Raw genomic sequence first — 14,185 nt, forward strand, 5'->3', positions numbered from 1 at the left:
GGGTGGTGCCCAAATTGCCCATCAAACCACAATTAATTGAAAATTAAGAAAGGAGCTTTAGGTGTTAAGCTCAAATGATTTAGGGTTTTAAAGGTCTACTGTCCCCGTTAAGAGCACCATAAGAGATTTGCATTTGTTATTAGGAACTAGACCGGTAGTTTGCACTTTGCGTTACTAAGTCGACCAAAACGACGTCGCTTAAGTTGAGAATCGTTGCCACGTTAATATAAACGATGAAGTCTTCTTCTTCTTCTTCTTCTTCTTCTTCTTCCAAACTGACAATGGCTCTCTCGATCCAACACGAACCCTTCCCCCATTTCCCCTAAACCCCAAACCGCTCATCGTCTCCCTCAAATCAAACCCTAATTTTCGACCTAAGATTCGTGACTATATACTCGCCTCCACACAACACTCGTAGCAAAAATGTCGTGGCTGAGATCGGCGGTGAACAAAGCCGTGGAGGTTGGGAACAACAACAACCTCACCCGCACCGTCAAGAACTACGCTGATTCCGTCGTCCAGCAGGCCGGCCACGCAGTCGCCGAAGGCGCCAAGCGCTTCCAGGACCGTCTGGTAAGTCTCAACAGATTTTCGAATTGAAATTTACTACACACATTTGATTCTGTGCTCAGCGGTGAGGCGTTTGATGTTTCGCAGGGCAATCGGAGCTTTCGGAGTGTGAAGAAGAGTGTTCAGAGGTTGGAGGAGGCAGCTGTGACGTGTAGAGGACCGGAGAGGGCTGAGATACTGAGGCGGTGGGTGGTTCTGCTCAAGGAGGTGGAGAGGCTGAAGCTTTCTCAGGTGGAAGTGAAGGAAAGCGCTGCGGCGGAGCAGGGCAGTGGCGGTGGCGGTGCTTCGGAGGATGTTAGTGATATTAGGAAGAAGATTTCGATGGTTAGTAGAGTTGTTGTTCTTGTTTTTTTTTTTTTGGCTCTGGTTTTATAGTGAAAATGTGAAAGAAGCTTATGGAGTGTAATGTTGTTGTTTGTTGTGAATAGGTTTTGTATTACGACTCTGATGCTGGCGGTGAGCCTATGAATTTCCGGGATGTTTTTCTTATGAGTCAGGCTCTGGAGGGCATTACATTGTCTATGGTATGGTTTTTTAGTATTGAATGCCGCCAGTGTGGTTGGAATTAACCATGACATTGCTGTTAAGGAAACTTGCGGTTTTTTTTTCTGTATAGAAAGCGTTTGAACTATTGTTAGGTTGCTGTCGTGCATGGACGTGGGGGTGGTGAGTACATTGTGAATCAAAACTGATGCTGGATATAGTAAAGTTAACATTCATTTGGGCCTTGTTGTAACTACTAGGGTGTTTGAGAAATGATCCAGGCAGAGAAATGATGTTAAATATGCATGACCTAATGTTTCACATGGAGTAAATGGTTGCTTAAAAATTAGATGGCAGAACTTAACCGAGCAGGATGGAAAGTAATCTGAGTTTAGGATTGTTTCTCTGTGGGATGCTCTTACTTTTGCTCAGGTGCTGCCTCGTATGCTATTGGGTTATGGAACACCTGTGCTCACGACTTTAAAGAAGGAATATATTTAAGTATCGTATTTCTTTATCACACATACTTAATTACAAACTATTAAGTTGGCATGATTCTAAATTGCTGATTATGGAAGTTAACTGCAGGTTAACTTTTTTCTATGATTCAGATTATTGAAGCACCGAATGATGAAGAGGTTGCGTTACTCTCGGAGATGTTTAGGTAAAAATTAATCACTAATGAATTGTGTCCGCTTTAGCATGGGTATGCTCTGTTTAGTCTTCTTTTGTTTTCTCTTTCTAACTTTTGTTTAATATGAAATCTACAGGCTCTGTCTTACTGGAGGGAAAGAAGTTCACAATGCTATTGTGAGCAGCATACAGGACTTGGCTAAAGCTTTTTCTAGCTACAACGATGAAGTATTGGTAAATACATGAAACTTTTAGTACGGAATACATCTTATTAAGAAATTTGGGGATTTCTGGAAATCTGATTTTATATTTTTGTAAAGTGTGAGTAAAAATTGTTCTCGTTCTTTTAATGTCGGATATATTCATACAATACAACTGTCCCTTATGCCTCTACTAGAAAGGGTCATGAAACATGATGCAAATTTCCTTCACAGTTTCACTATACTATAATATTCTCAGATTTATTACTTTAATGGGAGTTATGATTACTCCGTTCATTTCATGCCATTTTAGTTCTATTACTTTAATGGGAGTAGTACTTGCTCTGTTCAATTTATGCCAAAGTAGTTTCTTCTACTTTCTCAAATGAAGGCTGTTAGTTCATCATATAGTTTTGTATACAGGTAAAGCGAGAGGAATTGCTTCAATTTGCACAAGGTGCAATTACAGGATTGAAGATAAATGCTGATCTCAGAAGGTGTGTGAAATTGGAGCTTTACTCTCCCCATCTCTCTGTGCTATTTGGTGTTGGTATTATCAAGCTTACTTAGTTCTATCAATATACTCAATCGTAGGTTATGCACATCATCTTAACGTAGCAATTTCAAGAGCAATATTTTACGTCTACACAAAATTGCATTTACTTATCCCAAAGAATGAATGTTGCTAACTCAGTTCACTCAGTTGATAAATGATCACGAGAAACTTCCATCTTCAATATGTTAATCTCCTTGACTAGAATAGGCAGTGAATTTAAGTTCTAGATCGAGCTCTCATTATATTCAGACAGTTGGACAACATAACGTCACTCATCTGCGATGAGGTTGGGCCAATAATCATGTTAATTACGTCTGTAGTATGTGGCCTTTTTACAGAATAGATGATGAGGCCTCTAAATTAAAGAAGAAGCTTGGTGAAAGGACGCCACTGATGACGTCTCCATCAACTGAAGGTCATGACAAAGCATCGGAAGAAACAAAATTAGAAAGCGTAGAGGTAAGGTTTGCTGTCATTAACTGTGCCTCATTGGTTTTGTATAATAAACTTGAAGTGCAAAGACATGGAGAGTACCCTGATGAAGAATCTTCATAGATTTGTCATGCTATTTATATTACTTGCTTGACCAAAGACAATTAGATTACTGCTAAGGTCATAAGCATTTGAATTAGCTGGCTTTGTCATTTTAATTGTAGTTGTTGTGCATTTTAACTATTTTTTTAAAGTTAAAGGTTCCTAGTGAATCTAAATTAAATGCATAAGATAAACGAGCATACAGTAAGTGAATCCAATTAAAGAGTTCCATGGGCTTTTTAAAAACGGGACCTAACAAAAACACAATCATGCGCACGATGTAGTTGAACTGTGCCCTGTAAAGATGTACATGTTCATTTTTAAGTGCTGTGTTTGATCCTTCTTAAGACTGAATTTAATGGATTGCTGAAAGTTTTAAATTGATAGTGTATTCTGTAGCATAAAAGGTTATTGATATGGAATTTACTTGGCTTGTGTTTCTGGTAGGCATTAAAAAAAGCACTTGCACAAATTCGAGCTTGTTCCAGATTAGAAGGGCTTTTACAGAAGAAGAAACTCTTGAACAATGGAGATACTTCAGAGATCCATGCTCAAAAAGTACGTCTTGCTTTGTTTTCTTTATCTCTAGTTGGTCACAAGTCTGAAAGCAGTCTCAAATTTTGTTCGAAGGTTGCCTCTTGTGACTTCTATGTTGTTTAGTTTATACCATTGCCTTGTGGTCCTTATGTTGGCTGTGATATGGACAAAGTGTCCATTAAACAATGTAAATTGCTAAATGCTGCTACTCTTTTGGAGATGCAACTATTTGTCTGTAGTACTAGGAGCACAGCTGTTGAATCGAAATGTGTAGAAGGTTTATCTAGCCTGAGGCAAGATATTTATTTTTATGTGATGCATGCATAAATTTTTTATCCACTGTTCTCATGTTTGATTGAAAAGTTGGTGCTAATATGTTGCATTTTTCTTTTTGGAATCTGCCATCTTATTGCTACGGCCTTATGAAATGATGAATACTTGTACTTCACTTTTATGTTTTTTGAGTGTGTGTGCAACTTCATTGTGATATTTCTCACTCATACACCCATGAATTTTCCCTGTTCGTTTACCCTGTCTGTGTTATGGAATTCTGTAACCAACACTATTTCAATTGTGTAATCAGGTTGACAAATTGAAGGTTTTATCAGAATCTCTTGCTAGCTCTTCGGTAAAAGCTGAAAATCGTATTTCAGATAACAGGTAGAACAAGGCAACTTCAGGAATCTATTATTCTCATGTTAAGTTCTTTAATTAGAGGTTTATTCGTGGATATACTTCTTTGTAGCATTAGCATATATATATATATATATATATAGGCCGTTTCAGGTGTGGACGCATGCGGACGTCCCGATTCCGGCAACGGTAGGCCGCAATGGCGCGGTGGATCAGCACAGCCGCACTACCCACCTCCCGGCGATCCCGTCTGTGCCGGCCGCAACTCGATCAGTGACCCATGGCGGCCGGAATCTGCAAAAATCAAGTTTCTGGGCAGATTCCGGCGATTTCGCGATTCCGGCCGCCGTGGGTCGCCGATAGAACTCCGACCGGCACAGATAGGACTGCTGAGAGGTGGGGAGTGTGGCTGTCGTCGCCGTTGCAGCCTGCCGTCACCGGAATCGGCGAATCCGTACCTTACGTAAGGTACAGACGTTCGCACCTGAAAATTCTCATATACATATATATATGCGTGTGTGTGTCAATCTAACAAACTTATCAGAATCTTTACAATTTTACAATCACCTCTAGGTTTAGTATTGAAACATTACAGCATAAGTAACCAGAGACCTTCATTTCCTCACCAGGGGATCAAAATCTAGCAGTTGAGAAGTGAGAACAAACCAAAGAAGTCATGGGGTTCACTTTTTCACTTCAATCTATTCTTCATTTCGTAGATGTAATGGTGTGACCACAAATCCATTAATCACCAGAAACGTTGCCGTAATTACGGTCAACACTTCTAAGAATCATAGCTCTTTTAGTTGGGTTTCATTATAACCATTAACCTGTATTGTCTATAAATCCTCTAAATAGAATGAAAATAATAATAATAATTGATTTTGGGAATAGAGAGGATCCTCACATTCTTAATCATAAAGGGACTTCAATGAAGTTCTTGTAAAACCCTTTGTTGCTTCTTGGATGATTCCGTATTTTTATGTAGTCTCTACTGAAAGAGTGTTTTCAGAATGTCTCATTCCGACAAAAATTAATGTATTTGTAACTCTTATATGACAGAATCCAAAAAGAGGAAGCTCTAAAAGTTCGTGTGACCAAGGCAAGTGAAGTTGGTGAAAGAGAGAAGGTACTGTGCTGGACTAACATGTAAATATGGGATGATTATGTAGTCTGTACTTGAATGCCACCTATTCCAAACAGACTCTTAGGTGATATCATTCTCTCTCTATCATGAGGACATGTCAACATACTTGAATTCATGTGGTGTTTCATATATATATATATATATATATATATATGTATTTAATTTCGAGAGCGGACGTCCGCAATATGTATTTAATTTCCAAGGTTACAGTAGCAGTCATTGTAATCCTCCTTTTCAGCTTTTGTTCTTTTACATTTAACCAGCTGAATTTTGTTTGCTGTATAATGTGTAACTTGGTTTTATTTAATATCAGAAATTAGGAGCTTCTTTCTTCCGTCCATAATTGTGGGAGGAAATTTTAGATTTTATCTTGACTTTCATTTCAGGAAATAGAAGCTGAGGTTGCAGAGCTTGAAAGACAAAGGGACGATCTTGAGGCTCAATTGAAAAAGGTTACTTCACTTACTTTATATCTATGATTTCCTAAATGCGTACTTCCTTGAACTTTTTCTTTTATTTTGTTGTATCTTGCCCTAATTATATACTCATGTTTGCTCCAACATAGAAAACAAGTATCTATGTATAATTACATTATATTTGCTCCTATATCCCGGTTTTCTTGTTAATCTTATATTCTGGTTCTTTTGATATTGCAGTTTTATGAAAATATGTATACGAGGATCATGCATGCATCTACTAATATTGTTTTTCAAAAGAATTTCTAAAAATCGTTCCTAGATTCGTTACCATGCTGTTAAAGTACACCCATTAGTTTCAAGCCTTGGCACCAACAGCTAGTTAAGGCACTATGCCCATACAAGTGAGCTAAGCAAGATTATCTCAAGTGAGAGGACGGTCCAATCATGTTGTTTGAAAAGATGTCCTAGCTGCGTGGGAATTGATCCCCCAAACTTTCTCTAGCCTTTTTAAAAGAGAAAAAAAAAATTAAGACTGTCTCGGGCACACAATATCTTCTGCCTGAAATTGTCTCATAATTCTTACCTAAATCTTCCCATCCTCGCTTCATGGAACTAATGGAACTCAAAATCTCAACCCAATTCTTTTGTAGGATTTTTCAAAGGAAAATAACAAATTTCATGAAAAATAGGAAATGAGTGTTTCAAATTGCGAAAATCACTGCTGATCTTATAGTTTTTTTATAATTATTGATCTTGGTTTCACTTTTTATTTTGCTGTTTGTATTATTCTCTGAAATTATATTTTTTTATGATGATGATGTTTTCCTTCTCCAAATGTGTATTGAATTAGCTTCCCTTCCATGATTGTGAATCTGAAAGAGGGGCCAATTTGATCATGATGATTCTTTTGGTACAGGTTAATATCTCATTGGCTGCCGCTAATTCTCGCCTTCACAATACCAGGGAAGAGAGGGACCAATTTGAGGAAGCTAATACCAAGATTGTTGCTCACTTGGAAACAAAGGTTTTGATTTTATCCTGGATCTTAACCACCTCGCCCCCACACGGTTCATTCAATTGTAGTCATTTTTTTTAATTCTTTTTTGAATTTTTTTTACAGGAAGATGAACTATCAAAATCCATTGCCTCATGTAAGGTTGAGGCAGATGTTCTACAGACATGGATTAATTTTTTGGAAGATACTTGGGTACTCCAGCGTTCCTATGCAGAAATCAAGGAGAAGCAGGTCAAGTATGTTCTTCAACTCTGTTTAATGCTAAATGTTCATTGCTCCATCACCTTGTTCCAAAAAAACCCGAAAGTTGTAGTTGAATATATGGTTTGTTTTCTTTCTTCTGCTGTATAGATAGTGTTTGAATAGTTATTTCTTTTTACGTTTTAAGCGATGAATTGGAGAAACATGAGGACTATTTTGTGAACTTTGCCATTGATCTTCTCTCTGCCTACAAGGTATTGACGCCTCCACATTGCAGTCTCTCTTTCTCTTTATCTATCTTTTTCTTTAAGTTAACATCTCATGTTCTAATGCAGAAAGAGTTGGGCCCTTCTATCAGCCGTATAGGAAAATTTGTGGAGAATCTTAAGAATTTGAGCAAAAAGTAATGTTTTATTCATCTTTTTTCGTTGACACCATGATACTTGTGCCTTTGTTCTGTTTGGTCTGTTATTAATGTATGTTGACCGAACATTATACAGGTCAGGAGTTGTATCTAATGCAGAGAATGAGGAAGCTAAAGTATTAAATCCATTAAGAAGTCTTGAGGAGGAATATTTGGACCATGAAACCAAGGTAAACACACACAGATCTCGAGATAAGGACTCTGGGTTCCTTTAGCGATTCAATAGGTAGACTTTCTAAATCTAAAATGCTTGATTTGAAAAAGATAAAACAAAAAAAAGAACTTACTAGTTTGCTATTTAGCATCTTGAGTGAGGAATGTAGGATGGTTCTGTATGAAAGTTAGTTTTTCATGTCAATTTTGGGTCTGATCCAAACTTTTCGTCTGCATGGGTATGCTTCAGAGTTCAGATTTTGGTTTCGAGGCACCCAATTCTGTTCTAGAACTTTTGTTGGTACTTGACACACAGGCATTTATCAAGTATTGTTGTTTTTATTTCAGATTATTACCACCTTCAGTGTAGTTGATAACATGAAAGCGCACTTTTATTCAGAACAGGCTAAAGCTTCCAGGTATGATTTTCTGGTGGTTTATTCAGTTTTCTGTTTTTTTTTTTTCATTTTTATGCAATAAAAAAACCCTAAATATGACTTGGCTTGCCTAACTAGGAAAGAAGATCCAAAAGTTAAGGAGCTGTTTGATGATATTGAAAAATTAAGAGCGCAATTTGAAACTGTTGAGAGACCAATATTACAAATAGAGACTCCAGTTCCCCAAGCCGAAACTCCATCTGGTGACAAGTTTCAGAGCGCTCCCTCTGCTGAGGCAGCAGACGGCTCAGCTTCGCAGAAAGCTGAGACAACGAAGCATTCGGAGTCGGGTGCAGTCAAGGTAGAGCAAGTGCACGACCCTGAAGATGACCTAGCAAAGCTCGAATCAGAGTTTGGCAAGGTTGGTCAAGACTACTCAACAGAGGAGGTCGGTGAGTGGGAATTTGACGAGCTTGAGAGGGAATTACAATCTGGTGATTCATCAACTACCAAATAGACATATAATTATGTCGGATAGGTGGCTGTCTATTTAAATTTTAATAGATATCCTCTGTATAAAGTATGATCAAATCTGTCCCTGACCACCCAAAGGCGTTGCATACTTTCTTAGTAACTACTTTGTATCAACCTTTACTGATTTGTTAATTCTTCGTTGAATTCTCAAACCCGTATGTTGTAATGTCGAATATTTAGACAGAACGAGTGGAATGGAAGGTGTTGGTGTTAGTTGATATTTTAGCTTCTCGGCTATCTCCGTCGCAAAACCTACAACTCAGAATGTGGTGTTGGATTGCTTTCTTTTCTCTGTAGTGGGGAACTGGGGATCACCCCTTCTGACGTTTAACTTTAAGCGGGCCTCCCATGCTTCCACACCAAGAAATGGAGGAGTGCAGCTGTGCAGGTAAGAATGTGGGTGCCTTCAGATTTTTTTGTTTATGCAGCTTAGGAATGGTATCCCAATATAGAAGTAGCAATTTAGTTTTCATCTTTCAAGAGCATCATCATTATTCCAGGTCCTATGATTCCAGCAATAGGGTACAGAAGCTAGTGGACTGGGAATTTCTTGCACAAAGCCCCTCTAAAAGTAGTTTGTAGAATGACTTCTAAAGGGTGATGCTGAGAACTGTTTAGCAATCTTCAACCCTCGGTGCTGGTGGGATAGCCGGCAAGGCTGCCCGTACACTGAATCGGAGAGGCTCTAGTTTGTCAAACAGGGAACCAATTAGATAATCCTCAATCTAAGGTTGTGGGTCGATTATGTAGAACTTGTGGCTTTGCTTTGCTTGATCTACTTGTGATCCAGTTTGTCCCGCATATAGATAATGCAATATGTTGGTCAGTGACCAAAATTTGCTGATGCAAGAGTTGAAGATTAAGTTGAGGTTGGAGGGTCCAAGGATAAAGAGGAAACACTTGCTATAGGAGACAATTGGGGATCCTACCAAAGTCATTTGTCTTGATGAAGAACCAACATTAAACGTACTTCTTCACATTCGTTCCCAAATATCAGTTCAAAACTACTCGTTTCTAGCCATTTTCCTACACGAAATTGTTATTCACGCTCTTAGTTTGCCACTATGTACTCTAAACTTTAAATTTTTCAGTTTGAAACACTTGTAAAAGAAGTGTCATAAAATGACAAACTAAGAGTGTGAATAACATCGTCATTCTAATATGTTTTTTCTAATAGGCAAACTGCCATTAATTTATTGAAATCAAACTAACAAAGGAGAGAGACAAAATAACTTGACCTCTTATGTCTGATACTCCAACAAAGAGAATAAACAAAAGCTCAATCTGACATGTGTACACCCACACATGCAAAACCATATATATAAAAAACTCCTAGCAAATAGCAAACATTCAACTAAGAAACCCTTAATTAAAGGACGATATGAAGCTGATAGCATTGGCAGACAGTTATGAGATACCAAGAATAGAGAAAATAGACATATCGTGATGCTTCTTGTAAGGATGAAAAGAATGCATAGCAGACTCTGAACAATTCTAAAAGATGACGTTAGTCTTTCAACACATTAAAAATCTTACATTAAATACATAGACATTAAGCTCATTCATGGTTTTAAACTTGAAAAAAATAATATTCTTATATGCTCCTATGCTCTGATTATTCTCTTATTTATATCGAAACTAAATGAAAATGATATGGCGATACTTGTGAAAATAGTAGTCAAAATACCAACAATGAACGATGTATTTTGATATCAATAGAATATATTGATCCATTGTTTTTCATCACTAGTGTCTAAGATAGCTCTCTAGACATAACCAACCATTTGGACTTTGGAGAAGGAGGGAATCCCCATGGCTTTGTTTAGTGTGTTGAAATTGAAAAATGAAACGGACAGAAAAAGATTGAACGTAAAGGTCGGGAAGTTGCTAGGTTAAACGAAGAAGACAATAATCAAAGTCTCGAGCTTCGCATGGCAATGCATCCGGAATTTCCATATCCCACCACCAAATGTCGGATTCTGTTTGTCTTTTGATGAGCTCCACACCTCTCACTCTCTTCCTCTATAAAAAAATCTTATCTACTTAAGCTCTCATTCCATTGTTTAAAGAAAACCAAGTTCATGATGGAAGATCCAAAAGCATCAAAGCTCTGTGTGCACGTACTGATAAAACTTGTTAGAAAGTTGGGTTCGTTTTGTTTTCTTTATCGTGATCATTAAATATCAGAGTGAAAAACAAACCCGGGAATTCAGTAAAAGTAGCTAGCAGATCATCAGGTGAAGTAGCATAAAGTCATTCTTTAATTAGTTCTAATTAACTATAAGCATTACTCTATTGATTAGAAGTGATTTTCAGGTTCTGCTTTCTGATTAGTAGGGGGACTGAGAGATAAAAGTGTCTCTTTAGCTCTAAGTACTTCATTACTATATTGATTACAAGAGCTTTTCATGTTGAGAGAGAGAGAGAGAGAGAGAGTTTTATATTGGAAGAATGCAGAAAAGCCAGGTTTTAAGATGTGAGTTGGTTCCCAATTTGAATTTGAGGAGTAACTACACACATGTATATATTTTCATGTACATGATCCTAACTGATGAGTATTTAACTCACTAGCTAATAGAATAGCTTATATTTTCATGTACTTTTGAATTATTCTGCTTCTATGCACTAAAGTCTCAGATATTAAGATCTTTTATCTAGTAAATCCAAAAACAATTTTAAGTTAAAAAAGCCAAGTAGATGATTAGTAGCTTGAAGAATCAAAATGAACTCATTCTTACATCATGCCATCATGGTGCTTATTAATTCTAGCGTTATATGCTTTTTAGCTGTTTGGTCCCAAATGACTTTATATGATTAAGTCCTAGTGATCAAAGTTGCTTAACCATTGCAGTTTTTCTCCTCCCAGTCAATTCTTTGTCTTCTACATATAACCAAAAGAAATGAGCCACAAGAAAACCTTTTCTCTTCAAGAAAAAAAAAACAGAATTAATTAAAGAAATTGGCCAACAAACTAAGGTCCACACTCCATATATATAATGTTTGAAATTGTATATGTGGAAATTGGAATAAACAGAGTGACTGCTACTTTGAACCCTTTTAAAAGGCTGCATAACCCCTTCAAAACCCTCACAAAGCTCAGCTTCATTTGAAATACTTCTCTTCCAAGTTTCAAACATCAGATTCTTTCTTGTATTAACACCATAGAGAAAGTACTCAAAGTAGTGATGGCTGTTGAACACTTATCCTATAATCCTTCAGAAGATGACTACATAGACATGGAAGTCGGTTCATACTCCGCCTTCTTCTCCCATTCCATGAGCTCTCCTCCACACCCAAGAGAGTTTGAGTTTCAAATGTCATCAAGCTCACTAGAAATAGAGCCTCCAACTACTTCACCAGCTGATGAACTTTTCTACAAAGGAAAGCTCCTTCCTCTTCACCTCCCACCGCGTTTACAAATGGTTGAAAAACTACTCCAAAACTCCATTTCATGCCATAAGCCAAAAGATAGATATGAAGATTTCTATAGTACCCCATTAGCTACTACTTTCACAACTCCAACAACAATGAGTACACCATTTGAATCCTGCAACATCTCACCTGCTGAGTCTTGTCAAGTAAGCAGAGAGCTGAACCGGGATGAGTATATATTCGAGTATGCAACTGAAGAAAGTGGATTTGGATATGTCCATGAAAACTCCAAAAAGTCTTGGACCAAAAAGTTGAAGCAGTACTCCTCACTTGGGTCTAAGCTCAAGGCTTCAAGGGCTTATCTTAAGTCCTTGTTTGGCAAAACTGGTTGCTCTAATGAGTCCAGTGCTCTAGCAGCAGCTAAGAATGCAGATGAAGGAATGGTTATGAAATCCGAGGACTTGAGTAAGTATGAGAAGATGGGAAAGAGAAAGCCCTTTGGACAAATTCAGAAGGATAAATATAGAATGTCTGCTTCTGGCATGAGGAGCTTCAACAAGAAAAAGTTCAATGAAAATGGTGCTGGTCTTCACAGAAGGTCATTTTCGTTAGCTATCAAGCGACATTCATCAAAGAATTCTACTTCCCCATCCTCCTCATCCTCCTCCTCCTCCTCCTCATCATCATCATCAGCTTCTTCAATATCATGTTCAAATCATTCAAATGGGACTCAGGGGCCAAAGTTTCTGAAGAGATGCAACAGTGCAAATTCAGAAATGGAGAGTTCAATTCAGGGGGCCATTGCACACTGCAAGCAATCTCAGCAAACACTTCGTTCGAGAAAGACTGCTAGTGAAGTTGGATTTTACTCATTGCCAACTTCACTGTCACCTTGTCAGGACAAGGAAGGACCACATCTTTGCCGGGGATGAGAACAAAGAGAACTTTGTTTTGCTGTGATTTTCTTTAACTTGCTTCACAAATTTTCTGAATGGAGATGGTTTGGTACACTGCCTCTAAAACTACCAAGCAGGAAAATCCTGTTATAGTTTGTTCAAAGCCTCAATGATATTTCTGTCCTACACTAGTATAGAACCTCAAATCGCATTCAACAGTTTGATTGATTGATGTGCTTTGAGTCATTTGCTACCTCTATTTTAGTGGTTTTTGATATTCTGTCTTTCCTTAACAAGCAATAATTTCATGTTTCTTTTCTTTTTTACTAGATAAATTCTTCCAGCTCAACATTAAACGTAGTCCTAATTCCCCACATTGCTGATCGATTTTCTCTAGATCACGTTCAACTGCCTAACAAATTTTACATTCCGAACAGCTGTATAGAAAGTGTAGGATAAAACGAAGCTATACTGAACATATACTCCTGAATTATTTTAGCTACTTTAGAAAACATGCCATCATCATTATCAAGTTTTCATCAGTGCTGCAGTAGTTAGATCTGTCGAAAGAGTGGAAACCAAGTCTACATTATCTGTGGCTCCTTTTTTTTCTTTTCTTTTTTTTGAGGTGAAGGAGGTCAGATATCTTTGTGGCTCCTGATTCCACATGATCGAAGTCAGGCTAAAACTGTTTATAAGGAAGATTACAGTGTCTGATTACTGGATAAAGAGAATGGTTACTATACAAACATTGTATCATTGATCAATCAGCTCTATCATTTGTACTAATACTTATTTAACTTCAAAGTAAACCTTAGATTAAGCAAAGATCACCATCATTATGTCCCAGCCAATCATCCAAACACGAGTTTCGAATACCCTCCTGTCTCTTAAGAATAGCTAAAAGACATATCTAACTCTCAATTGTTTCACAGTAGTGTAATACCATTGCATTCTGTACTCATTCTCTGCTTTCGGAAAATTGTATATATATGAGGTACGAGTAAATGCATGTCATTTGTTGATCCAAGAATCATTTTGTGTTCTTAACATATTCAACTTGAGATGACGAAATGCTATCGAGTGCAGGACAAACAACCTTTAGTTGGCTTTTGGTTACTTTCATTTGCTTTTCCATAATAATCTTAGTGGGTTATACTCCTTAAATTGAGTGAGCATGTCAACCAGAAATTTGACAGGATTAGAGGGCAAAAGAAGGAAATAATGGTTATTGCTTCATCTTTTTAGTTTAACATAACACAGAATCCATACCCATTGAAAAGTTAAAATATGTGGAAAGTTAGCAACATAGAGGCGGATTCAAAATCCGGTATATGTCTAGGGGAAGAGTTTTTTTTTTTTTTTTGTAATTTCTTGTTGCATATGAGACACATCAAAAGAATTTTTTTCACGAAACAATAACAAAGTGCACATGAGAAAACCTTTTCAATGTTAATATTAAATGAAAGTGAAAATAATTTTCTTATCTCCACTACTATAA

The 14,185-nt window shown here is 37.3% G+C and overlaps 2 protein-coding genes across 2 annotated transcripts; both read left to right on the top strand.

Annotated features, from left to right (window-relative positions):
- Window positions 1–260: 260 nt before the first annotated feature.
- LOC126801618 (protein GRIP) lies at window positions 261–8,636 on the top strand. The gene is made up of 18 exons (XM_050529034.1): window positions 261–573; window positions 658–894; window positions 999–1,094; window positions 1,665–1,717; window positions 1,824–1,920; window positions 2,310–2,383; window positions 2,781–2,901; window positions 3,424–3,534; window positions 4,097–4,173; window positions 5,209–5,275; window positions 5,680–5,745; window positions 6,629–6,736; window positions 6,833–6,963; window positions 7,116–7,182; window positions 7,264–7,331; window positions 7,429–7,522; window positions 7,854–7,924; window positions 8,021–8,636. Exons 1-18 carry the CDS (start codon window positions 424–426, stop codon window positions 8,397–8,399), a joined length of 2,067 nt encoding a protein of 688 aa, XP_050384991.1. The 5' UTR covers window positions 261–423; the 3' UTR covers window positions 8,400–8,636.
- A 2,962-nt stretch (window positions 8,637–11,598) lies between these two features.
- LOC126802909 (probable membrane-associated kinase regulator 4) lies at window positions 11,599–12,958 on the top strand. The gene has a single exon (XM_050530624.1). The coding sequence runs from the start codon at window positions 11,602–11,604 to the stop codon at window positions 12,718–12,720; it is 1,119 nt and encodes a 372-aa protein (XP_050386581.1). The 5' UTR covers window positions 11,599–11,601; the 3' UTR covers window positions 12,721–12,958.
- Window positions 12,959–14,185: the final 1,227 nt, after the last annotated feature.

Source organism: Argentina anserina, chromosome 7 (genome assembly GCF_933775445.1).
Source record: "Argentina anserina chromosome 7, drPotAnse1.1, whole genome shotgun sequence".
Lineage (NCBI taxonomy): Eukaryota > Viridiplantae > Streptophyta > Magnoliopsida > Rosales > Rosaceae > Argentina > Argentina anserina.

What these genes read in the sequence shown, in the direction of transcription:
- LOC126801618 (XM_050529034.1), top strand. Translation starts at nt 424, where the DNA reads ATGTCGTGGCTGAGATCGGCGGTGAACAAAGCCGTGGAGGTTGGGAAC. An exon ending in AAGTTGGTGAAAGAGAGAAG is followed by an intron (nt 5,276 to 5,679) that starts GTACTGTGCTGG and finishes CTTTCATTTCAG; the next exon opens with GAAATAGAAGCTGAGGTTGC. An exon ending in ATCTTCTCTCTGCCTACAAG is followed by an intron (nt 7,183 to 7,263) that starts GTATTGACGCCT and finishes GTTCTAATGCAG; the next exon opens with AAAGAGTTGGGCCCTTCTAT.
- LOC126802909 (XM_050530624.1), top strand. Translation starts at nt 11,602, where the DNA reads ATGGCTGTTGAACACTTATCCTATAATCCTTCAGAAGATGACTACATA.